We start from the raw sequence: 26,078 nt of genomic DNA, 5'->3' as shown, positions 1-26,078 counted from the left end.
GAATGTTATAGGCTGTTATTGTTAGAGACAGGAGGATAAGAGCAGGGGAAGTGGTTAGATCTCACTGCAAAATCTCACACAGGCACCTTCTCTTTACCTTGAACTTGGGGGACCTACAGGTAGACTCCAGACGGGGGGGGTGTTTGGTGTAGGGAGGGGGGGAGTGTGTGACCTCCGGCAGTGGAGGGGTGGAGCAGGGGGAGGGAGGCGAGGGTCTGGGTGAGGTGGGGAGGGTAGAGGTGATGGACTGCTGTGAGGGTGGGGAGGGAAGGTGGACAGAAGCACCCTGGGTAAGATCGTCCTGCTGACAGAGAGACCGAGAGGTATGTTATAGGCCATGTACGTACACACACCTTCTGTCACTTCTTTTAGAGTCAAATCTGCAAAGATCCAGTAACAAATGACAAGATGCAGCACAAAGCACACCTGCTTGAAGTATTTTGAGTCTATCATCTAAATAGCTCTCTTGAGAAAAGGTGCTCACCAGACATAATGATCTGGATAGCCAGTCATAACAATTTGTTTGTAGTAACAAAGCAAGTATAGCTCCTGGAGCAGATCCTCGCACAAAGTTTGTTCATACAGTATTCAAAATAACTTCTTCTAGGGTTAGTTGAAGCAAGCATGTTTGCACGGCAACGTTAGGACAACCAGTACAGCACACCGGGTTCTACCTGGTGTTCTGACCCATCCCTACAGACAGGAGTAAAGGTATTAGAGGGGGTGGCCTTCTTGCCAGCCTCAGTGGCCTCCTCCTCTATGAACAGCTTGGGAAGCTTCTCGCTCATGTCCAGCGCTGGTCTGTAAAACCCCTCCTCCTCCCAGGAGAACTCCTCCTTGGATTGGTCGCCCTTAATGATGGACACCAGCTCCTCGCACAGGTCATCCTCCTGGTCTTTGGTGGACAGGGTGTCGGCGCTGTGAGAGGGGTTGTCGTTGTCCTCATAAACCACAAGGTCAGTGGGACTGCAGCAGGCTTGAGGAGAGGAGGCAGACTCTAAGGCCTCTAGGTGGTCTGAATGGTCAGAGAGGAGATGGAACTGCCTCTCCTGCGAGTCTATAGGTTTGTCGCTGTTTTGGTACAAGTCGACCACACTTCCGTACTTGGGGCTGGTGTCGAATGAGGGCGAGGTGGGGGAAGAGGTGAAGGAGGTGCCGGTGGTGGGCAGGGAGGGCAGTGGGGAGGAGCTGGGCTCTGGGGAGCCGGAGTAGGTGATGGGGATGAAGTGGCCCTCCTGGAAGAGGGTGGAGTTGGGGGCGGGAGAGAGGTGGCTTGGGGTTGGGGAGGGCCCCAGCATGGAGGAGGCTGGTGATGGGGACACCAGGGAATCCAGGTCCTGCAGTTCGGCCAGTAGGGCGGTGGGGTAGGGTGGAGGGGTGGGACCGGGTGTGCCCGAGGGGGACATGCCCAGGGTCAAGGAGATCCACTCATTAGTGATGGCCGCCAGGTGGGCCTTCTGACCACTGGGGGAGGGGGAAGGGTGCTGCCGGATGGAAGGGGATGGAGAAGGGGAGGTGAGCTGTCTCAGACTGGGGGAGGGGGAGTGGGAGCTGTCGTGAGGGAGCGTGGATGAAGGCTTGAGAAAGAGAAAGAGAGAGAGAGAGAGAGACGGCAGAGAAAGAGAGACAGTCGAAAATAAAGGGAGGGAAATGGCCAGGTGAGAGGTGAGATAAACAGTCTATGGCATGTTGAGGTTTCTCAAACCTATGAACCCATTTTGACCAATAATGTGCTCACGGTATTAGAAGGTCTAACAAAGCAGCTTCTGTCTCATTGTTGACACTGACAAGTGCTAAAGAAACAGTGGTGTCACAGCCAGCGCCTTAAAACTGACTTGTCTACTGTATGCACAGAGGCAGCAAAAAACAGCTCTGGCTAGCCTGCCCTGTAGCCGCCAAGTCTGTCGATGAGGTGCTAAATGTGAACAGGCAAGTCTTATTAGAGAGCAACAGCAGCAGCTGACAGCCCTGTACAGATAGATCTCTATTAGCCACGTTGATGGAAACTACAGCTTTCACATTAGTGCCATAGTGTCGCCTACATAAATCCCCTGCTAAACACAGTGCTCTTGCTACATTGAGGAGTTGGCAGTTGTTGACAACTGATGTGTGAGCATTGCATATGTGTGTGTGTGTATGTGTGTGTGTGTGTGTGTGTGTGTGTGTGTGTGTGTGTGTGTGTGTGTGTGTGTGTGTGTGTGTGTGTGTGTGTGTGTGTGTGTGTGTGTGTGTGTAGGTGATTTGTTTTAAATCTGATTGAACCAAAGGCATGGTTTATCACAGTCATGTGAGACAGGGACCAGGCTTGGAACCAAAATGGAATTACAACTCAAGGACAATTCATTGTATCTCCGAGGTAAATATTAAACTATATGTTATCTGTATGAGACAGGCCAGGAATTACAGGACTAAATAAACTTCAATAAACCCATATCAGGGGAGGCTGGTGGAGGTAGACATTGTGCCCATACACTGTAGAGGGCTTTAAGCACCTGGTGGAAAAGTGATATATATATCCAATCCATTATTATCGTACAGGGTCTATTGTTGTCTCGGATTCAATAGAGAATGGGTTTGTTATTACGATAGATTGACCATTGTTATTCTAATTGTCCATTGTCATGCTAGGACAGCAGCTCTCTAAAGCTAATATAAGACATGATATGAGCAAAGTACAGTATTTACAAGTGTCTTTGAGTATTATGAAATACGCTATAAAATCTGTTATCACCATTATTAGTAGTATGTTATACAACAATGTACTGTACTACGCCTCTACGCCATTGTACATAACTTGTATACAATAAGTATTGTATTGTATTGGGCATTGTCTAGTTACTGGGACAGGAGTGGCTGTCTTACCTTGGACGACCCAACAGGGTGGATCCTGTCACTAGAGAGACTCTGTGGCAAGGAGGAGTCAGAGTAGTGGGCGGGGCTCTTGGCAGGGGGCTTCTTGACCACGTCCACATAGGACATGGGGAAGATGCCCTGCTTGTTGGTCTCTGGGATCTTCCCCTCGTACCAGTTCTGGTCCACCTGTCTCAGCAGGACCACCCTCTCACCCTGTCAGACATACAGGTTACACGTTCATTAATTTGCCTATTTTAGATGCCTATTTATTTTGGTGACCGTATCTATTTACCCCAGTATTTACCTAGAAATTACATAGTTAAATGGTCATTTCCAAATAATTATACATCAATTGCACTTTGGTTTCCTTGAGTTTTATTGACATGAGCACCACTATATACTATTTGATAGCAGGTAATTGCCGACTGTGTTAAGTTTTTTTAAGTACCACAACCTATCAGTATCAGAAAATATATGTCTCTGGCGGACTGGGTCTAAGGGGTTGATTTGGATGCAGGATGTGTCTCTATCTGGGAGTAAAGCCATGCTGTTAAAGTGGAGGGGCTCTTGCCTTCCTTAGTGAGAGCTCTACACTGGTGTCAGCCTTGAAGTTGTAGCGAGCCACCGCTTCACCAATCTCTCTGGCATGGGCAGGCGGAGGAGGTCTGGCTGGCTGGAGCTTCTCTGATGGAGGGATCTTCTAAAGAAAGAGGGAGAGAGAGAGAAAGTGGAGGTTCAGGATAATGGACAAATACAAACCAACATATATGATATACTGGGTATGCAGTTATAGTTGTAGAGAGGAAAGAGGAGAGACACACATTGACACTGAGAGGAGAGTACATACTGTATAGGAGAGGAGAGGTTAACACATTATCACTGAGAGGAGAGGAGAGGAGAGGAGAGGAGAGGAGAGGAGAGGAGAGGAGAGGAGAGAGGAAAGGAGACACCAACATACTTACACTAAGAGAAGAAAGGAGACAGTAATTCATTCAACACAATTCAGTAACAGACTGACACAACAGACAGAAAGAGGAGACACCAACCTCCACATAGGAGATGGGGAAGATCCCCACTTGACCACGGTGTTCTCCTTCATACCAGTTGTTGTCGATCTGCCTGATGATGTTCACCGACTCTCCCTTCCTGAACGTCAGCTCTCTGCACGCCACATTAGCTCATTAGCATCAGCATTAGCGACTGTGACTAATGAAAAGGTATACAACGGGTTGATGAAAAGAAGCATTGTGATTGGCCGAGAGGCGTTCAAAGCCGTGAATAAGCCGGTAATGTCATGGTTAAATCACCTATTATGAAATTCCTACACCAGTAGATTTGTGTATCAAGTTCCCTTGACAACGTTTGTAGTTTTGGGAACTATATTTCTCAGCGCAGGGCAGAAACCAAAGGGATTAAGTGCTTTAAGTATCTCAAAAAGAAATACTTAAAGCACCGTTTTCTAATTTTCAGATTTGTTGTCTAACTGTTGTATAAAAGCAATAATGCCCTAAAGGCCGTGATTTATCATCAACATTGTCACTTGGTAGGTGTTTACAACTCCCTCTACCTGAGGGAGGATTTATTGACAATATTGACAATAAATCACTGCCTTGAGGGCAGTATCTCCTGTTAGCATCATGTTTGTGACATACTGTAGAAAGCAGATCCATGCTCTTCACTTATTCTCTCTGCTCCACTTAGACGTGTTTATCTGAAGTATTCACTTCATGTGTTTGATCTTTTTCCTAACATGAAGTATACTTACTTCACTGTCTGTGCCTTGAAGTCATACACTGCTCTGGCTGGCTGCCTCTGTTGAGGACACAAAGACATACAGTTCAAAACCGTTACAGTATATTCTTACAGTGATTCAGCGCAACTGTTTTCTCAAAACGCCGTCAGAGACCAATTATGCATATGCACACATGTTGAGACTTATCTAGAATGATAACGATAGTAAAGAGTATCGATAATAGAGAATGATATTACCTCCCGGACCTCAGGGGTGGGCCGCCTGGTCTGGGGGGTGTGACGGCCTACGTCAGCGTACGATTGGCTCCTGGAGGACTCCTGGTCTGAGGGAGGAGAGAGAGAGAGAGAGACAATCAGTGGGGGAGGACCACCAATCACCATTGACACTTAACATGCAGGGGAAGGGGCGAGGCCATGATGATAAGACACAAGGCAGTCTCATAGCAAAACAATAGGAAAAAGGAGCGTGAAATCAAATGACACATATGAACAATGCAAATGAAAAGAAGACAACTCATTTCCTTCATTTACAGTATGGCGACAGACCGTAAACTTGACCAACATGCCTGCGTGTCAGTGGAGGCTGGTGGAGGTAGAAATCGGAGGACGGGCTCATTGTAATGCATGGAATAAGGAACAGTATCAAACAGCCGATTTCTATCTCCGCCAGCCTCCCCTGCTACATATCCTCTACTACTGTGCAAAAGTGAAGAGCGGTAAGGAAAAGAGCTAGAGTGAAACTCAACCTAATATACTGCACAGTATTTTCAGGTCAAGACTCTCCACATCTCTTTCTACTAAACCAGCTTGTTTATATTCAGCCATTGGAAATAGACACCCAGGATGGAGAACAAGTATTTATACTGCAGCTGAGGGTGGTGATGTGGTCTTATGGTCTCACTCAGCAGCGACTACCAGCAGTCCCCTCCATACTTGAGAGAGTTATCTCGTAAAAGGTGCCTGGTCGGCTCAGCGCCCCCCCCCCCCCCCCGAAAATGGACTTTCACTCGTCAGCTTTTGGATATTTCATAGGCCCATTAGCAGAAAGGCATGCCCTTTGCCAAGACCACCTAGGAAAAACACTCCCGCTACGTGCTGAAAAGCAGCCACCCAGATCGATATGCCCAACTCTCTATAGAGGGGAAACAGATGCACATTAATAGGGGGGGGGGGGGTGTATTGTGTGTCTCCCCCATGCCAATATCAGACCACAGACCCTTTTTAGACTGCCGGCCTCAGCTGCTCTAGTCAGATGTCTCTATTAACAGAAGCTTTTAGAGACACACGGATGCATCTCTAAACAGAAGAGGGACAGTTTACTGAGCTGTTCGACACAAACACACACGTAAATTAATGCCTAGACACGCACACACACTCACATACGCACACACACACACACACACACACACACACACACACACACGCACACACACACCCCTCTTGACAATGTCAGATCACAATCAAAAGATAGCAAACACAGGTCATAATAATAGCAGGAGAGATAATCCTGGAGATTAAGCTCTCCTAACCCTAACCAACTGCATTAATGACCAGAGAATGAACAGAGGCATGTGGGGTTCCAGGGAATCATGCTTCCCTTACATTCCAAGGAATACTAATTAAAGGTAATCACTACTCACACACAACGCTCACAAGACACAGGTGGAGATGGAGGATGACAATAGTGCAGATGGTGACGGTGTTTGTAGAGGGGTGGGGGGTGGATAGAACTCAAACACATGACTTCACGACCACAAAAGGATGAGGTAGAGGTAGAGGTTGACGACAGTCAAGGGGGATGAAAGGTGTGTGGGGGGGGGGGGATGTTCTGGTGAATGAGACCATCCACCTCCATAGTAGTCCTCACAACCGCGGCTGTTGTTGTTGGAGTCCATATGGTGGTAGGAGGCAGAGTGTGACAGGCGGCTGCACTCTGGCTGGTAGCACGTTGGGCTGGGCGAGCCGTCTGGCTGAGGTGGGTACGGCTGCTCACGCTCCAACTCTAGCTCCAGGCTCTGGGGCCCGGACCCAGGGCTGTTGCCTCTACACACAGCCCGGAGGGAGGAGCTCCTCTCTGGGATGTCCGGGAGCAGCTCAGCCAGTAGCCTGTGGAGGATGCTGTTGTCAGGCAGGCTGCCTCGTCTCTTCTCCTCCCTGATGTGCTCGTAGATGTCCCTCAGGGCGTCGTCCAGTGCCTCGTACATGGAGCTCTTACAGCGCGGCAGCCTGCGGGGCTGCCTGTGGCCGTTGTGGCTGTGGGGTGGCGAGCTCCTTCTCCGGCTGAAGGGCACGGGGCTCACCAGGAGGGCCAGCTTGGGGAGGCCTGAGTCGGGGTCCTCGGAGGGGGGCAGCGGCTGCCCTCGGCCCTGCCTGGCTCTCTCGTGTTTCAGCATGGTGGTGAAGCGGGTGTAGGAAGCAGGGCAGCGACCTTTACAATTGCTTACCAGGTGTCTGTATTGCTGCTGGTGGTGATGATGGTGGTGGCGGTGGCGATGGTTAGGGTTGCCCGAACCGTAGGGGCTCTCTGAGGAGGTGTGGGAGCAGCGGTCGAAGTCGCTCTCGCTGCAGAAGGACGAGCCCTCGATGTGGATGAAGTCGCTGACGTCGGACACCACGGCGTCGTGGTCGCTGTCCGAGTAGTCGTGCTGGGCCCGCAGGGGCCGCGGGGCGTGACAGGTGGCGTGGTTGTCATTGATCTGGATTGGCTGACAGCTGGGAGTAGTAGCGTTGAACCTGGGGTAGTGAGGCTGGCCCTCGGGGGGGTTTCGGGCGGGGGGGTCCTCGTCCAATAGGGACTCGACAGAGAAGCTGCGCTGGGGGCTGCTGCTCCTCCTGGATGGCCCCCCTGGCGTAGCCTCGCCCCCCAGGTCGGGCATGGACTTGGACTTCTGGATGAGGCTCTCGAACTCAGAGATCCTGGTATGGACCATGTCCCTGGGCACTACCTCTTCGCTGTGACCCCTCCCGCCCGGTGCCAGCCTCTCTGGCCGCTGTCCCCCCGCGCCCACCGCCAGCCTCTCTGGCAGCTGTTCCCTCTCTGGCCGCTGTCCCCCCACGCCTGCTGCCAGCCTCTCTGCCCACTCTTCCCTCTCACACTGCTGCCTATCTCTGGGCGGCTCCTGCCTCTCGTGCTGCGGCCTCTCCCGGTGCTTCTCGCTCTCATACTCCAGGATGCGGGCCTTGACGGAGCAGATGGCCTGGGGACTGTGGGAGTTCAGCAGGCCCTTCCTGTTGATCTGGTGCATCCTCTTATAGAGCTTGAGGAAGCCCGGCGTGTCGTGAGCCGAGCGGTGCCGGGTTCGAGTCCACTCTCCCTGGGGGGCTGTCCCCCCGGGGCTGTCGCAGTCACTGTGACCTTTGGCCTCCTGGTCACATGACAGGAAGCCCGCGCTCTCCGAGCGGGTCTGGCGGCCGTTTGGACCCCGCCTGTCACCGTCCCCCAGGAGGTCCTCACAGCTCCAGGATTTGAGTTTGGGGGAGGCGGCTTCTTCTGAGGCTCCGCCCCAGTCCTCATCGTCCTGCCCCGGGGTCTGCCAGCCGTTCTTCAGACAGACCGGACTAGTAGAGCCCTGAGCGTCAGATGAGTCAGGCTCATCAATAGAACATGGGGAAACGTGTGAGGAGTCGTATGAGGTACTGCGGTTGGGACCTGAACAACTGAACGTAGAGTATGAGTCACTTATGTTCCCACCTTAAGACATCCAGCGAGAGCAGCATGATGAGAAAGAGACATGAGAAGATATTAACAGGTTCACAGGCAAACCAGATGTCAGAGCAGAGGAAGAGTCCATTATAGTCAGCACAGAGGGGGGGGGGGGTTACACACTCAGTAAAAGGATACACAGTTCAGTAAGCATGCACTACCCTTCAGCTGCCTGAAAACCACCACATCAATATTTAGGAGTAAACCAGAGCCAATGACTTTATGCTATTTGTTGTGTGTGTGCATGTGTGTGCGTGTGTGTGCGTGTGTGTGTGTGTGTGTGTGTGTGTGTGTGTGTGTGTGTGCACGTGCCTGTGGGCGTGCTTGCGTGTGTGTGTATAGGTGTGTGTGTGTGTGTGTGTGTGTGTGTGTGTGTGTGTGTGTGTGTGTGTGTGTGTGTGCACGTGCCTGTGGGCGTGCTTGCGTGTGTGTGTATAGGTGTGTGTGTGTGTGTGTGTGTGTGTGTGTGTGTGTGTATGTGTGTGTGTGTATGTGTGTATGTGTGTATGTGTATGTGTGTGCTGTGTTGCTGAGCCTTACCTTTGGCTCTGGAAGGGGAGGCAGAAGAGGAACTGGCCACAGGCTTGCGGAGGACACTGTTGCTGCTGCTGCGGGGGGGCTCGGAGGGGGGCCGGCCAGAGCCCAGGCTGCTGGTCAGGCTGCTACTCCGGGGGGGCTCTGAGGGCCAGCTGGGGGGGACCTGGGCAGTGGTCAGGCTGCCGGCTGGCTTGGGGTGGACGGACGCCGGCTCTGACTTCCTCCTCTTCCTGTAGTCACTGGCTGAGCTGTGGGGGGAACGACAGAAAACCAAACCCTTGATGTTGGTCAGTGGGACAGTTTTGCATTTTTCCCCCTAATGGTTTACGGTTAAGATTTGGCAAGAGAGGGTAAAGAGGATCTGTTTCTAGGGGCAACTTCATTCCACCCCTATATTACTTTAATTGCTGGATGGCCTGACTTACAAATAGCCTTCATAAATACATTCATATACACACACACACACACACACACACACACACACACACACACACACACACACACACACACACAGGGGTCTTTGAGGAGTTGTGACAAGTGTGTTTTGGCCCAGGGTCACAGCAGGAGAGGCTGCTAAGGGGTGGGTTGGAGTCGGTCATGATTCATGGCTGAGTTGACAGCACTCAAGGGCATGGCTATTCCAGCTGTCCCACTCAATGCACACAGCTCCATATTTATATTGCGGGAAGGTGCTTCCTGACCAACAAGACACACACTCAAGAATATTGGCCATTTACTTATTTACACTTATTTGGTCAGAGAGAATGAATGTTAGCTTAATGGAGAGTGATCTGGCTTACCTTGACGGCCTGTCTGTGGGTCTGTCTGCAGCGTTGTGATAGAGGGAAGTCTGAAAGAGACCGAGAGCAAAGAGCGACGTGAGTCCCACAGTGAACAAAGACCAAAAAAAACAAAACAAGAATTTCACAGAGAGCAACTGCGCGCACACATTTTTTTTTGGTGTTTGGTCAAATTCAACTTTGGACACAAATCCATGAAACACCTTCCAATGGCTACCGTTCCATTCCTTCCTTATATATCGTCCATTTCTTGGTGTGAAGCTGAGTTTCTCCTTCACCAAAACCAAGTGCCAGTACACTTACGAGAGTTTCAATGTCGAACAAGGCGGGGAACTCCTTGTAGGCTTGGCTGCAGAAGATCATTGTGCTGTGTATGGAGGCAGTAGCAGTACCAGTAGCCCTGCTGTAGTTGCAGCAGTTTATCTGTAGCTAGTAGCTGCTTCTCTTCACAGGCAACAGAGAGACCCGGGTACATTTTTTTTAACCCCACTTTTAAAAGTAGCCCTGATGCTGGTGCCAGGAATGCAGCGTCATAGTGACAGATTGGTGCCTGGTCAACATAAATATGGTCCTAAGTGACAGCTACCTCGCAGGGATTGGCCTGCTCCGACCGGTGACTCGAGACGTGAGACCCCTCAAGATGATCTTAGAGAAGAAGTTGTCGGTTTGTTTTTTTAAAACCATACCATTCCTGACAGTCGCTGCTATTGTCAGATAACACCTGAGTATGCAAGCCATGTCTGTTTTCAACAACGTCATAAACTCTCCAGTTGTCACGTAAACCAGCAATTCCATTTAAAAGAGGTTCTTAAGAGGTAACCCCATACTCTATCCTGTAGTCATGACATACCTCGTAACATGATCCTTAAACATACTACATGGTAAATATATATATTTAGAGGCAATTTTCCACACTGCCATAGACTGTGTGTGTGACTGCAAAAGACTGTGTTAAAGTTAAAGTTCTGCTGAGTTAAAGTTCCCAGATCTCAGACAAGGCATCTCATTGAGCGAACATGGTTCTCTGAACAACCTCGGTTGCATGTGCAGCAAACCGTCAATGTAGTACTCTCACCCTTGTTGGCAACTTAAAAACTACATGCATTCATCCTTCATTCTGTCTCAAGGAAATGACCATTCACTGTCAAACAAAAGTATACATGTTGTGACTACATGTTGTGAATGTGAGGAAGCTATTTTTATTAGGACAGAAAAAAAACGTAATATGATATTGTAAACCGTGTAATATGATATTGTAGGATGTCCACGTAAAGGTCTGCATGTGTCTTCTGATTGGACAGGGATATTGCTTAGCAGGGATATTGTTTGGCATAACATTAATAAAAACAATATTGTCTTTAGCTAGAATATCGATACGCTTTATCAAAAGGTACACAACAATGCAGCACTTTAAAAATGCATATTGCATTAGCTGTTGCCCCCAACAACGGATTAGCACGTTGAATAACTGTAGTGTGGCAATGACATGGCATAAAACTATATGCAAATGAAGATGAAAAAAACTAAAACAACAATCAATGGATGAGTGTTCTGTCAATAGAGTTAGAGGGAACCAATCAGTACTACCCTGCTGAGCAGCTTGAGTGCCCATTGGGTGAGACTGTGGCATGGTGTTTACCTGGGGAGAACTCTCTGGATTATAATCCAGGCGTTTTTTAGGTGGCTGCCATCCGGGGCAGAGGTGAGGACGAGGTGGAGATGATGAGGAGGAGGAGGAGGAGGAGGAGGAAGAGGAGGAGGAGGAGGAAGAAGAGGCAGGGGCATCATGAGATGAAGCATGTCGAGAAAATGTCTAGAATATGTTTAAAGAGCCAGGGACCTGAGAAGTGCAGGTGCTCATTTACAGACTTGTACACACTCACACACAGTGGGATTAAGGCGCTCATGTGCACAAAGGTACTACCATGAACACACTCTCTTATGCACAAACATGCAGTAGATAGATAAACACCTGCGAATGAATGCCCATACTGTACATGAACAAACACATCAAACACAGCAAAAACCACAAGCAGGAGGAGGGTGATCTATCAGTATCTAGCAGTAAACTAGTGCACCAAAACATGCATGAGCAATCCATCTTGAAAGTGCAATATCTTTGTGATGATGTCTGCTTTGGTGTGGCAAAAACAGCTATGTGAGGCACATCCAAAGAGTACAGTAGCGTCACCACACACACACACACGCACACACACACACACACACGTTTACTCTGGTGCTAACCCACAACAGCATTGCAAACGTGCATTCCACACCTGCAAAACACAACTGTGACTCCTACACTACGAATAGTGAGGTAAAAACAATCAAGCACATTCAAATACAACAAGGCAAATCACACCACAAGGATGGTAACTGTAGAATGTTGGGTGATCTGGGCAGACGTTTTGAACACAAATAAAATGGCAGACAACATGGCCGCCTACTGTTGTGTTACTGTATGTTGCCAATGGCTGTTTATTTCTTGCCCATTCCAACCAATCATTTCAAAGCGTCTCTACGGTGGTTGGAACACCTTCTCACGCACCACTGTGATGTGCTAACACACTCATCTAACCACCAACTGTGACATGATAACAGTGCATGCTGCTAACACGTCCATCCCACTGGGGCACACACACTGAGCAGCACATTCCCTCGGCATGCCAAGCAACAGGCTGCAGTCCTGGCTGCCAGAGCCAGGGGGCGCTGTGTACACTAGCGCCAACCCCAACCTGCGAGGGAGTGCACTCTGCACAGGAATCTCACTTACCGGACGTCCGGACTCCAACTCAGCAAAGAACTTATACCAAGGCTCCTCCTCTAAATCTATCTCAGCTGTGTTTGAGTTACTAGTCTGGAGGGAGGGGTTGACAGACGGCAGGAGAGAGGGAGGAAGGGAGGAGAGGAGAATGAAGACACAGACTGAGGTTGAGGTGCAGCTCCATGACAAATAGCAGAGTGATGAAAATGGAGAAAAATTTGAAAGAAATTGCAAATAAAAGTAATGCAGGCCCATCTACTGTAGTAGGGACTGCATGCTAAAGCATGATAGTGCAATGCATTGCCATTGTTTTTAAATAATGTCCCTAAATGTTCAAATAAAATAAAATAAAAATGTAATTGTAGAGACAGAAAATTCTTCCTGTCTACAGCATGGTAAGGTTTATAAATTACCCAAAGCACTAGTAGTACGTAAAAACACCAGCAGAGGGCAGGAGGTCACCAAAAGAGCATAGACCCAGAGCCAGCATGACATACACTGAGAAATAGAATCTACATGCAGTGGTGCTCATTGCAAAGTCTGGTCATATCATCTCAGCCTTCGGGAAGAGCACTAACACAGACACTATTGCTGCAGTGGTATTAACTCTCAGTCTTTCCAGCGAGCCATGAGGTAATATCTCTCTGGAGAGTGGTAAACAATCCACAGTAAACACCCAGTGGTAACTGAATTGCCACTGAGATGAAATGTTGCGCTATCATGAAAACTCCTGCGTGCCTACGTCCATTGGTGCAGTTCAGACAGCTCAGCTCATGAGAAACCTGCAGGGCGCATGGTCTGCTTAAACAGTGTAGTTACAAGGGAGCCGTATCTGCAATGGTAAAAGCATCATGCAACTGTGAGCAATGGTGGCACCCTGACCTGTCTCTCCTGCTCCAAAATGGAGGACTTCCCAGGTTCATAGTCAAAGATGCTCTTGGGTTCCGCACGGTATCTTCGAGTATCCACCTTCCTATCAGGGGGCTCCCATTCATTTCTTGGGAGAGGAAAACAAGATATACGTAAATACATTTTAATACATTTGATTTGTACATATATATATATATTCACATTATACATATACATATACATACAGTACATACAAAAATGACAATCAAGATTCGTTTGGGCACACCTTGCTTTGAAAAGGTTGTCATCATGCAGCCAAATCTACTTCAAAACCATAACGTCAATAGTTGGGGTCTTACGTGTCTGTGGTGCTCCTGTCCCTGTCCCTGTCCCTGTCCCTGTCCCTGTCCCTGTCCCTGTCCCTCTCACGCTCCCTGTCTTGGACCGACGTGGGGGCGGGAGGGGGTGTCGGGGGCACAGGCGAGGGACTTGGGTTTCGGAGGATGTGTGACGTGCCATTGTCTGAGACGCTCTTGGTGATGGGCCGGTAGGTGTGGCTCTTGGGTGGGGGGTGTACCTGGAGTGACTTAGCTGGCTGATCTGTCATAACAAAAATGATGACCCCGGGTCACGTCAATTGACTACACCTAACAGATGCATCCACAATGTGGGCATGCATTCAGGAGTCAAATTTGTATCAAAATTAAAAATGAACATTTTACATCTCACCAGTATTCACTGCATAGGGAGTGTTAAAGGCCTCCGTATGTTCATATTCTGTGAGAAACGCCAGAGAATGATAATTAGTGCGCTGCATCAGTGCATTGCATTGATAAATTCTTTATTTCCGGAAAAATATCAAACCATTTGTTATTTGTGAGACGATTACAGTTAAAGATAATAGTAACACTTTATACAAAGTACCATTCGTAATAAACATTGCATTTATGCATTTCTTTAGACTATAATGAAGAGTCACAGGCATAGCTAGTCTGACCACATACAACATGAATAATTGAAAGCGCTACCAATTCACTGTGTGCAGGTGTTAGCTAGAAAATTAGACAATACCATGCATACGGTTCTCTGTCATTCCTGTCAATGTTGTGTCACCTTCTGACCTGTGTAATCCCCACGGGGTCACTAGTTGTAGGAACTGCACCGTCAGACCCCAGTAATGAATGACAGGTCCCTAATCCACAGACTGCTGAGCCAAGCTACTCTATTGTCAATCTGCTGCAGTCCCCCACCCCCATCCAAACACACACACACACACACACACACACACACACACACACACACACACACACACACACACACACACACACACACACACACACACACACACACACACACACACACACACACACACACACACACACACACACACACCCTCATTCTACAGGGAAGGTCTCACTCCACATGCAGGTCAATGGGGGATGATCCCCCAGTAGCAGAGAGGGATACAAACACACATACACACACACACACATACACACACACACACACACACACACACACACACACACACACACACACACACACACACACATACACACATACACACACACACACACAGGTGTGTTTGATTTGCACTGCAGCATGTCCTACATGGAGAGCGTGACTGTTGATTGAGAACTCAGCCATTGAATCGTGTGCCAGACAACCTTTGCCCAGGACCCCAAAGGACTGCCAGTTTCTAAATCAACAGTCAACTGCCTCCATCCGGAAAATCAGATGCAGTTTTGAATCCGCAGTGTGGCAATCTGTTATGTGAAATGAACTGAATTGAGCCTTAGTATTTTGTAAGCACATACTGATCTGGGACTATTCATAGTGTCCAGTACAGTTTGGGGATTTATAATGGTCAGTGGAGAGCATCCAATGATCTCCTGGACAGATGGAGCGATTATTATCTAAACAGATGGACAGATACGCAGATGGATAGATATAGATATGGATATCAATTTGCTCTTACCTGGTTTATGAACTACATGGATCTGCTTGAACATGTGCTTATACCAATCCTTTGGCCTGTCCACAGTCTTTGAACAAAACATTTATATAGAGTTATATACAGACACTGCACAATTTGGCAAAAATACAACAATGAGAAAACACAGTATGTACATGTACAGTACTAATGACATATAGAGGTTAAACTGTGAGATGTATTGTGACAGTATTATGATGACCATATAAGGGAACACACTCGGCTCTATTGCGGTAGTCTGTAAACAAACATGCAAGGTTCAACTGAAAAATGTGGAGTGAATGTCCATAGACCGGCCAACAGGGCTAACCTCAGTTAGCCTGCTGTTTCCCAGGGCTAAAATAAAACTCAGTGGGGACAACAAAATTCAATCTTTTCCCAGAATACTATGGTCAGGGGTGACCAGGCCCAGATGGCCTGCATTGATTGGAGATTAGATCCATAATCACCATCTCAGGCACAGGCATTTCGAAAGAAGCAGCATCAATTCCCAATTACTCTATGCTAATTTTTGTGGTGGCAGAGAATGAAAAACGATGCAAAGCTCATACTGTATTCCTGAAATATAAAAGTATACAGTATGCTTCCAGAGGAACCCCTTTTAGATTATTAGCACAAATAAGTCATGAAGCTCCCGGATGTCTAGTCCATAGGGACGAATTTCAATTTCATGGTCTAGTCTAAACTAATCCGCTCTGTACAGTACATAGCCTACAGTATACCAATAATAAGAGTGCCTGGATATTCAGTACCGACTGAATTATTCATCCTCAATATTCAGTCTGAAGGGTATAACTACGTGGTATGCCTATGACAGTTCTACAGACCCATACATTCTTATCTCGTAGGACAATGTTCAGTCCACTCACGGTTCTGATGGCGATGGGGATGCCAGACTCATCCACGGGGCCTATGCCAGCGTAGTGGGGGGCCCTACCCTCGGTTGCTGGTCTCCCCTGGCCCAGGGCTGGGCTGGTGGGGGCTGTGCGGCTGGTACGGGGGTAGACTGGCGAACAGGCCTCCTGTTTTCTGGACTCTGTGTGTGTGTTGGGGGGGGGGAAGAAAGGTATGGTGAGTATGGACTACATCCCTCCACATAAACAACACTTTACAACTCACTTTGGGCCACCTCAGTCTAGAACAGGCTACCTCACTCCAGACCACACTCCAGACTAGGCTACTGTACCTTGCTCAAGGCCAGATGACCTCACTGAAGGAACAGCTACGTCACTGTAGACAAGGCTACTCCAATTCCAGGCCAGACAACTGTACCTAACTCTGGGCCTGGGCCAGGCTGTCTCACCATAGGCCAGGCTTGCTCACATTGTTTAGCTAACATCAATATCAATATCATAATATCAAGTATTTTATTCTATTGTCCAGGTCAGACTATGGTACCTCACTCTGGATACAAGCCAGCAATTCATATATATATATATATATCACAGACAGACTGGATTAGGGTCTCAGTGAGGCAGGTTGTTAAGCATAAACAACTGTCTGGTAAACAAAACATCCTCTACACACAATGAGGAAAACCCACAGATGATTGATGGGTTTTCCTCTTTGTGTGTAGACAATGTTTTGTTTACCAGAGAGAAAAGGCCCTGTTATGAATGAGTAGAAACATGGAGGACGGCCTTCCCAGGAGAAGAGAATAAGAGACTCATCTTCTTCTTCTAAGACAATAGCAATGCACACACACGCCGGCAGCCATGCTAATCCCTGTGTGTCATAGCCCCTTTGCCCCCCTCTAAAATACTCCTTCCCTCAGATAAGCGCTTTAATCCGCGTCACTTGGCCAGTGGGATTACAGTACAGAGATCACTGAATCCAGACGAGACACACACACACACACACACACACACACACACACACACACACACACACACACACACACACACGTACAGACATGTAAACACACGCACACACGCGACTCAATGAGCCGTGAGCTCCCTCTCTTCCTTTTTTCTCTCAATCTCTCTCTCCCTCTCTCCCTCCCCACCCTCTCTCTTTCTCTGACACGCGCCGCGGCTCTGAGGAGCTAGAGCGAGAGCAGGGCAGTGATTTCTCTCTAATTAGAGCTGTATTAGTACTTGGCAGTGCTAGCAGAGCTGACACACTGCGTTAGCCAGGAGACTGAGTGAGAGGCTGTAGTCTCTAATGCCGGCAGTGACAGACTACACTGCACCCTAGACACAGAGCAGCTACTGGAACTTTAGCTCTGCTGCTATGGTGGCGTGTGTATGTTTGTGTGTGTGTGTGTGTGTGTGTGTGTGTGCTTGTGAGAGAGAGAGAGTAAGGTATGTGTATGCACGCACACGTATGTATGCAAATGTGAATGTTTGAGTTAGCCTGTTTGTATCAGTAATCCACTGCTTTACACCGTGTTTCTGTTTGTATAAGTAATCCACTGCTTTACACCGTGTTTCTGTTTGTATAAGTAATCCACCGCTTTACACCGTGTTTCTGCTTGTGTTCATGTTTGTTTGTCGTATTTTACTGGTGGAAACAGAGCCATCATTAACAATGGTCAAACAACGGTGGTCAAACGATCAGAGTGAACGTTTGACTGCAGTATCCTTCGGCTGGATGACCACTCTCTGTGTGATTAAGATGACCAGTACTCACCAGTACTCCTACTCTGCTGTGCGAGGCCCAGGCTGGGGGAGGCCGGAGGGGGGTAGGACAGGCTGGGGCTGAGGCAGGGAGGAGGGGGGTAGGACATGGGGGAGAATGGCCTCTGGAGGTGACTGTAAGAGCAGACAGGGACGCCTCCGTTCCCATTCAACGTCATATGGTTCTGTGGGACAGAACAGAGAGAGATAAAGAGAGGATGAATACAGTACAACACTATTTATGTACTGTATCTGTTTGTCTTTTTAGATATATCAGGGACCATGCACAACATGACTTGCACCACAGTTAGCTACATAGCTAATAAACGTCTCTGAATACATGCTATGGGTATTCTCTTAATATACACAATGGTATTATCTTAACTTCATAAGGCACACTGTAGATCTATGATTATAGAAAAGACGGGAGGAATTGAAAACAACGCAATTTTAATCCATTTTCGAAGGTGAAGGAGTCAAGGAGAGAAAATCTGGGACAGACAATCTATCTGTGGGGTTGTTGGTCAGATATACTGTAGATTAAGAGAAGGACAAGATTAAAACTGAACACAAACACTGTGGATAGAGGACAGAATCACCACCCACGGACATTCAGTTAAGAGTTCTTCCAAAGGTGAGGTGTTAATTAGGGAAAGCACTCGACGGGATTAAAGCACCATGTTCAGGGTAGATGTAAACAAACAAGGATTAGGAGGAGGGGTGTGTGTGTGTGTGTGCAGACGACGTTGTTTTGTTGTACTGGTCTTGTTGTCCATCTAATATTTGTATCTGTGTTAATTCAGAAAGATAAAAGAGAAAAAGAGGGCATAGCCAAAAGCATGACATATAGTACAGTAATATGAACCCATAATTATTTTTTGCGCAGGCAAGACATTGTGTTCTCACAACATCATTGATTGATAACAAAGGGAGAGGCTGTGGAGCAAGAAGAATAAGATTAGCGGTTAACCCAAGAGAGAGCATACAGAACGTCAGACAAGACATTTGTAGGAGAAAAGCATCTGTAAGACAACAACAAAGACATTGTTTGTTAAAACAAAGCCTATGGGAACTGATTAGGCGTCGGTCAGGGTCAGGGTCAGGGTCAGGGTCAGGTGAAGAGACAGGGTATCGCACCCTGAGTTTAGGGTCTGGTTAGAGTCTAAGAACTGATCGGAGGGGTAGAAGGAGATGAGGTGGGATGAGTTCAGGGGGGACAGCATGGCGTATAGTTACATTAGCAAAGGTGGCGTAGTCTGCCGTGCGGTGGGTGGTGGCAGTCATGGTTATGCTGGTGGTGGTTTCGTTGGCGGTTGTGCCCGACAAGGTGGGTGAGGGCGTCTCGGAGCTCTCGGTGGCATACAGGAGGTGGCAGACCTGCAGCTCATCCAGGACGGTGGTGGACGAATCACTGTAGGAGTAGTGGCTGAGGGCTGATGCTGCGCCGCTCTGTCTGGGCTCCGGGGAGGGGGGCTGGGAAGGCGGGGAGGGGGTCTGGGCGACTAGGGGGGCCGACCGGAAGACTGGGGGGTCGGGTAAGATGTGACAGGGCCTGTTTAGGGGGGACCGTGAGGTCGGTGGCGTCGGTTTAGGGGACGTCCGCCCGTGTGGCGCCGTGACTTCAAGCTAGAGTGAATGTGGAGAGAAGAGTTAAGAGTGAGATGTAGCGCCTCCACACATAGACACAACCAGCCCCTCATAGAGTGAGACGGTGGGTGAGAGAGGAGATGGGAGCATAAGGTGTGTGAGTGAAGCTCTCAGAAGACCATGTACCTGACCTGAGAGAGGGGAAAAAGGTGTTAGTGTCTCGCTGTGCCTCTGAGCTGGTTTGAGCACTCTTCAAATACACGAGATCATGAGAGAGAGATTATAATATTGTACATTTTGTTTTTCGTTCCCTTCAAGAAAGACAATCATGATACATCCACTCAAGGACATCAAAGAGACTGAGAGACTGAGACTGAACACATCATGTCTAAAAAGCAAACCATTCTATTTCATGAATAGATTCATTGTTATCAGAAGTGGGTGTTAATGCAATTAGCAAAATTAGAATTAATAAAACCGCTGAGTGCTCCTTGACAGAAATGATGAAGAGATTGTCAGACACAGAAAGAGTTTCTTTTCTTTAAAACCTAGACACGATTACGCACTAGAGATTAGTGAAGTGTCTGCTGCTGTTTGTATATTACATGGATATGATGGGTGAGAGGGTTACTGAGAGGGTGGGTGGGGTTTGTTAAGTACAGTAGTCAGAACTGGAGAAGGTTTATACCACGTGTTGGCCTGCAGGGGGCGAGAGCAGGCGGAGGGTCGTCCCTGTGTCCGGGGGTCCCGTCCGGAATGGCTCTGCTGAGGGGAGAGGGGACTGACGGAGGATTGGGAGGGGTAGGGTGACCACCAGGGGGCTTGGGGGGCGGACACGGATTGACAGGGTGGTTGTGTGTCTTCCTGGCTGGGGGATGGGGGGCTTCTCTTTTAGAACAGGCTCAGGGTAGGGGTGGGGGTAGGGGTAATAGTGAGGGAGTGCACCAAGGTGGTAAGGTGGCTCAGGAGCTTGTATGGGGCTTAGTTTTTGGTTGGCCATGCTAGAGTCCTGTACTTGACTTTGGGTGTACTGTGAGGAAACACTAGTTCTGCTGGGCATAGGTAACCTTGAGTCTATAGTGTTGGAGGTGAGAGAGGTGCACTCTGGGTAGTGCGAGTAGGAGGACATGTTCTCTTGAGGGTTGCACAGAGCGTTGTACGGTGAAGGGGAATAACTGCAGAGAGGGTTTAGGTGAAAGCTATGACTGCGAGTGGGTGGGGCCTTATCCAGCCACAGCCAATCCAAAACATTGACAAAGAGAGAAAGACAACCACATATGCATGTATTAGAGATACTGTATGGTCTTCTATGAAGACATAAAATACCTAATCAGTGACAGTCAAAATCTACCTGTGATAATGTGTGTAAACTAGAGAACATTCTCAGGTCAGTGAATCTTTTTCACTGCAGTAAACCCTTTCTCTACAGTCTGTTCCACGATGCACATTTGCCCTTATATGTCGTTAAGTAGTGCAATTGAGTAAGTGGTCTCGTAAACAAATACAAGCTCAGTTTAGCACCGGCTTTGACCTGGTAAAACCTCCCGTCAGAATACACAACGGCACCCAAATAAAACATAACCTTTCCTCAAGGGCTCCCAAGAGCTTTCTGATAGCCCTCTGGATAATTCAAGCTTGGCAATGGAAAGATAAATGAGATGTTTGTTCTGATTAGATCCAATAACACAAGGCCACTGAAGGGACGAACTTATGGGTGATTCTCATGGATTTAGCTCTTCACAGAGAACAGTTCAGTGAGTCCATGAATGTGCTTGTTGGAGAAGCATTTACAGTAGCATGCATTTACAGCCTACCATTTGCTAGAATGTATAATATTCTTCGACATAGAATCTACTCGTTACCTAAGTCTGTTTCTCTTAGTTAGGAGATGTTTCCATACAAGCTCTTTGGGGCACCTCCATGTTACTTTTTAAAAACTTGTACTGATTTCTGTCGCTTGTCTTTGTGCAAAAATAGATAAACAGTGCACTCTGTGTATCTCAACCACACTCCTGGTTCGTCAGCTGTTGAGGAAGTGAACTTGAAAGCTGCCAGGGGCGTTTCCAACACCGTTTCCTGTCAGGAGGAAAAGTCCCCGGCGTGGCGTAAACACCGGGGGAGGATGGAAGAGGGGAGGTGGGACTCACCGGTGTGGGAGATCTCTTGTCCTGCAGGTTGGGCCGGACGCTCCTGAAACCTTTGGCAGCCAGGGAGGAAGTGGCGGCGTCGCCGTTCCTCAGGGCATCCGTAGCGCTGTAGGACCGCCACACATCTACAGCCGAGACACAGACAACCTTAAGGTACCACCGTATACAGCGTCTCCCCTCTTGCTTGCATAATGCATTGCCACGGTGACAGTATTCCGTCTCAACTGATATTCAGTATCATCAACTAAAATAAAGCAGTAATAATTATCAAATGAAAACCGGGAACTGAATGACTGATGTCCTTACCTGAATCTGTGGAGTGAGACTCATCACCTGGATTGAAGAAATTGAAACAGCCGTTAACTTTTCACGTGTGAAGATGGAGATAAAATGTAAAAGCACAAAATAAGAATAGTGAATTTTCCTCACTGTGCAGGAATGAATTACGAACGTGTTAGCTTTAAATCCAACTGCATAAAAAAACTAGGGAAACAAATAATTCAGCAGTAGCCCCATAGATCAGAGAGTAGAGGGTGATGAAGCTGACAAGATGAGCTGAGGAGAGATGGAGTGGTAGATGAAGAAGAAAATGCAGAAAAAGAAACAAAGACCAAAGTGGCAGACGGTAGAGCATACAGTAAACAGAAAGCTACCCCTAACATCCCACAGTGAATATAAAGTGTTCTGTTGATCCAGATCATAACTCTTAACCCAGTACCGTGGTACCTCGCAGTCCGCGCAATAACCAAACAATGGCTCTTATGTTAGTGTGAGGTCACAGTCCAATAAAGGAGGTCATGGCAAGAGGAAATCAGGCTGAGAACGGGCGGCAAGAAAAAAATAGCTAAGTACACAATCGTCACCATGGTTCCAGCACAACTATGGCAACCCTCCAGCGACTGTGAGTGTCAGTTTCCCTTTGAGGTTTAGAAGTCGAGTAGCCTCTGAAATCAACATGACTAATTCTATACTAGGCTCTCAAAGGAGAGAGAGACGGAGAGAGAGAGAGAGGGGGAGGGGGAGTGGGGGCAAGAGAAGGCGAGAGAGAGAGAGCGGGAGAGAGATAGGTAGGAAGAAAAGGAGGGACAGAGAGAGAAAGGGAGAGGGAGAGAGAGGCACTGAGAGAAAGAGAGAGAGAGAGAGAGAGGGGGGGGGGGGAGTGGGGGCAAGAGAAGAAGAAGAGGAGAGATGAAAAGACATGAGGATGAAAGAGATGTGAGATGAAGAATGAAAAGGCTGTTATGTTTCAGATGGGTTAGACATCCCTGGTGAGATGAAGGAAACAAACAATCTGGAAATGGGCCATTTTGAAAAAGCAACAATTCTCCTTTACCGTTTGTAAACACTGACTAGGTCTATGCCTACAGGCAGTAAGTAGTGTGTGAGTATCTGGTATTTCTGTGTGTAAGGTGAATACCTGCAGCCCCATATAGGTTGGGTGAGCTCTGGATTCTCTTCATGGGTGTGAGAGTGAGTGACAGGGTGGTGCTTTTGCGAGAGTATCCTCCACTGTCTGAGAAGCGTCGCGGTACACACAGACACACATGCCCCACCCAAACAAAGCACATGCATTAGAATGTGTCAGCATCATGGCAAAAATTATGTTAATGGTGAAAAAGCTTAAATGCACATAAAGAAGATTAACCCAAATCAACCCAAGCCCCCTTTGTTGATCCCAAATCAAATTAAATACCACATTCTGTCATGCAAAGCAAGCTGATCTGGTAAAAGATGTCAGTAGCCTAAATATATTTGGGAGAGGGAGAATGAAATATGCTATATGCTGGGGGAGGGGAGGGGAGGGGAGGGGGGGAGCTCTTTCAGAAAATACATTTGTAAACTAAGCATGGTGGTGCATAGTTTAGGGTTAGGGTTCGAGTCACTGTGTGAAACCATGCTCATTCAACACTAGTCATTCTCATATAGTAACAATGTAACCCAGAACAATTTAGAGGAGAAGTTAAAGGGGCAATCTGGGATTAATACATAAATTTTTGTTAGCTCTTATTTCAGGACATTGTTGTGAGGAATGTGAGAAAATCCTGAATAATTAAATCACATGTCTAAGAGAGAGAGAGAGAGAGAGAGAGAGAGAGAGAGAGAGAGAGAGAGAGAGAGAGAGAGAGAGAGAGAGAGAGAGAGAGAGAGAGAGAGAGAGAGAGAGAGAGAGAGAGAGAGAGAGAGAGAGAGAGAGAGAGAGAGAGTTTTATCTAAATAGCAACATGGACAATGGTGTGACTTTCAGTAAAAAGGAACAATCTGATGAGAGATCTTCTTCATGACTCATACCATCAGCATCCTGGGGCCTGTTTACGGGAAGAACTGGTAGGGGTGGGATGTAGACTTGAATAGAAAAGATACGACTGGTAAACAATCAACTGCTGCTTTCAATGGCGGGATTTCTGTTCTATTCTTTGCAGCTCTGTGTTGTGTTGTGGAATGCCTATTTCTTTTGTGAGCCAGTGAGCCTCCTTTGATACCCGGGAGAAAAGTCAAGCCTAGAAACGGGATGGACAAACAGGCCAGATTTACCACAAGCCATGAGATGAATGCCCAGTCACATGCGGTGAATAAAGACCCAGAGTGTGTGTGTGTGTGTCTGTATGTGTGTGTGTCTGCGTATGTGTGTGTGTGTGTGTGTGTGTGTGTGTGTGTGTGTGTGTGTGTGTGCGTGCGTGCGTGCGTGTGTGTGTGCGTGTGTGTGTGTGTGTGTGTGTGTGTGCGTCTGTGTGTGTGTGTGTGTGTGTGTGTGGGTGAGGGTGAGGCATTAAAAAGAGGTGCAACTGAAGACACAATCAAGGACACATTTGAGGATTTTAAGGGATAGAAGCAGAGAGATAGCTACCAAACAGCAGACCCACACACCTGTATTCATGTTGAAGATCTCTCCTTGTCGCTGCTTTTCAAACGGTCACACTATCCTGCAAACAGAATAATGACAATTTAGTTTCCCCTCAGTCACAACAGAGGCACCCTACAGCATCTGAAGCTGTCCCCCTAAAATTCACTGAAATACACACAATAAACATAAAACATTAAAACAAAACAAATATGTTGACTATACCAATATACCCTCAGAATAGCTACTGTACATCAGCACTGCAGCAGTATTACAGTGCAGAGAAAGGGCAAGATGTCCCCTTGATACATTCAGTGGTATTTCTCAGACACTACCGCTGATGAGTGTGGGCGGGGAAGGGCGGGGGAGAGGCTAGGAGGGGTGCTAGCACCTTGTCATCTCGCTAACTCAACCTCTCAGCCCTCCTCTCCTCCTCTGAGGCGGGCAGGCAGGCAGGCAGGCAGGCAGGCAGGCAGGGAGTGAAAGGTGAAACCTGCACGGCGTTCTGACACTGGAACAGGCAGGGCTGTATCCTAATACACCTCCAGCCCTCAGCAACGTAGGTCTGCTCTCATCCCCTTTCCACTCTCAGCGTGTCCATGCTTCACAAGCCACTGAATAGGGAAAGGCCACCATGGTACCATGACTGGTATTTATGTGTGGGTAGGACAAAATTGAAGAATGTTCGATTTGTTTACCGAACGCAAAATGTCATGCTTGCTATGGTGTAGGCTTGTCCTTTTCCACTTTCATGCAAGATGCATGAAAAGCGTATGCAATACTTTTTAGGCAGCACTTTCTTCTACAGTAGTGATATTTATCATGTATTTACTTGCCAATGATGTGACAATGAGTGCTGTCTGGTATATTTACATCAGAGAATTGAACGCAGTTGGTAAACAAGCTGGTATCAAATGGTGCCTTCTTATGATTACGTTCTCTGGTCATTCTTACGCTTCAACTCTTTTCAAGCGTCCTGTCAATGTGTTGTCAACTTGGCACAGTTGTACAACATGCATGGTGGAGGTGTGTGTAGATATGTGACACCACAGAATCGGCATTCTATTGGCAACATACCGGATATGCGTGTGTCTCTCATGGCACACACTGATAGAATTGTTGTACATTGTTTTAAACATGTTCAATATACAGTCGTACCACTTATTACCATGGTAAACAACCCAGAATTAGAGCAGAGAGAGATGGTCGTATTGTGCACAAATAGACAGCGATAATTGTGAGCAATAATGCATGGCAGGTGGTTATATCAACTCTGAAGGAGACGCTATGGTATCGTGACCTGCAGCACCCAACAGAGTCAGCTGACTGGGCAGTTCAAAACCGATTAATCGATTAGCAGCTAGCCTAAATATAGCAGCAATCAATGCCATTGGCCACTGTGCTGTACCAATGCAACACAAACACAATCCCAACCATGGTCAGCTGAGCATTCGGAGTGGTGTACTGTAACCGTAACAACCCTGTGGTAGCATATCAAACCCTGAGGGGATCACTTCATATAGCCCTTATAAAAACGGGGACTCCTAAAGTCACACCCCCCCAGAAATAAATCTTCACACGTCTCCCCTCGTAACTCTGATGGGCCCTCGATTTCTCACCAAGGCAAACGGATAAA

The 26,078-nt window shown here is 47.7% G+C and overlaps 2 protein-coding genes across 3 annotated transcripts in view; both read right to left on the bottom strand.

The window, feature by feature from the left end:
- Window positions 1-26,078, bottom strand: part of LOC310816226 (sorbin and SH3 domain-containing protein 2-like) — a 48,493-nt gene that overhangs the window by 4,706 nt on the left and 17,709 nt on the right. Inside the window, exons 2-20 of one of the 2 annotated variants that reach the window (XM_083686293.1) lie at window positions 24,469-24,524; window positions 23,021-23,116; window positions 21,910-21,936; window positions 21,604-21,728; window positions 19,106-19,495; window positions 17,883-18,054; window positions 16,121-16,287; window positions 15,237-15,303; window positions 13,988-14,035; window positions 13,618-13,858; window positions 13,292-13,406; window positions 11,285-11,329; window positions 9,646-9,695; window positions 8,849-9,093; window positions 4,843-4,928; window positions 4,619-4,665; window positions 3,900-4,014; window positions 3,425-3,553; window positions 2,863-3,066 (exon numbers count right to left, since the gene is read on the bottom strand). In XM_083686293.1, the coding sequence (XP_083542419.1) occupies window positions 2,863-3,066; window positions 3,425-3,553; window positions 3,900-4,014; window positions 4,619-4,665; window positions 4,843-4,928; window positions 8,849-9,093; window positions 9,646-9,695; window positions 11,285-11,329; window positions 13,292-13,406; window positions 13,618-13,858; window positions 13,988-14,035; window positions 15,237-15,303; window positions 16,121-16,287; window positions 17,883-18,054; window positions 19,106-19,495; window positions 21,604-21,728; window positions 21,910-21,936; window positions 23,021-23,116; window positions 24,469-24,478 (2,379 nt within the window). In that variant the 5' untranslated portion in view covers window positions 24,479-24,524. The remainder of the gene's footprint in view (window positions 1-2,862; window positions 3,067-3,424; window positions 3,554-3,899; window positions 4,015-4,618; window positions 4,666-4,842; window positions 4,929-8,848; window positions 9,094-9,645; window positions 9,696-11,284; window positions 11,330-13,291; window positions 13,407-13,617; window positions 13,859-13,987; window positions 14,036-15,236; window positions 15,304-16,120; window positions 16,288-17,882; window positions 18,055-19,105; window positions 19,496-21,603; window positions 21,729-21,909; window positions 21,937-23,020; window positions 23,117-24,468; window positions 24,525-26,078) is intronic. The other variant, XM_083686294.1, reaches the window with a different exon arrangement.
- Window positions 6,351-8,396, bottom strand: LOC310816550 (sorbin and SH3 domain-containing protein 2-like; the record flags this gene model as incomplete). The annotated part of the gene is made up of 2 exons (XM_083686801.1): window positions 6,351-8,254; window positions 8,369-8,396. 2 exons carry the CDS (start codon window positions 8,394-8,396, stop codon window positions 6,351-6,353), a joined length of 1,932 nt encoding a protein of 643 aa, XP_083542927.1.

Source organism: Argentina silus (assembly GCF_951799395.1).
Source record: "Argentina silus genome assembly, chromosome: 15".
Taxonomy (NCBI): domain Eukaryota; kingdom Metazoa; phylum Chordata; class Actinopteri; order Argentiniformes; family Argentinidae; genus Argentina; species Argentina silus.
This window is presented reverse-complemented; position numbering and strand designations above follow the sequence as displayed.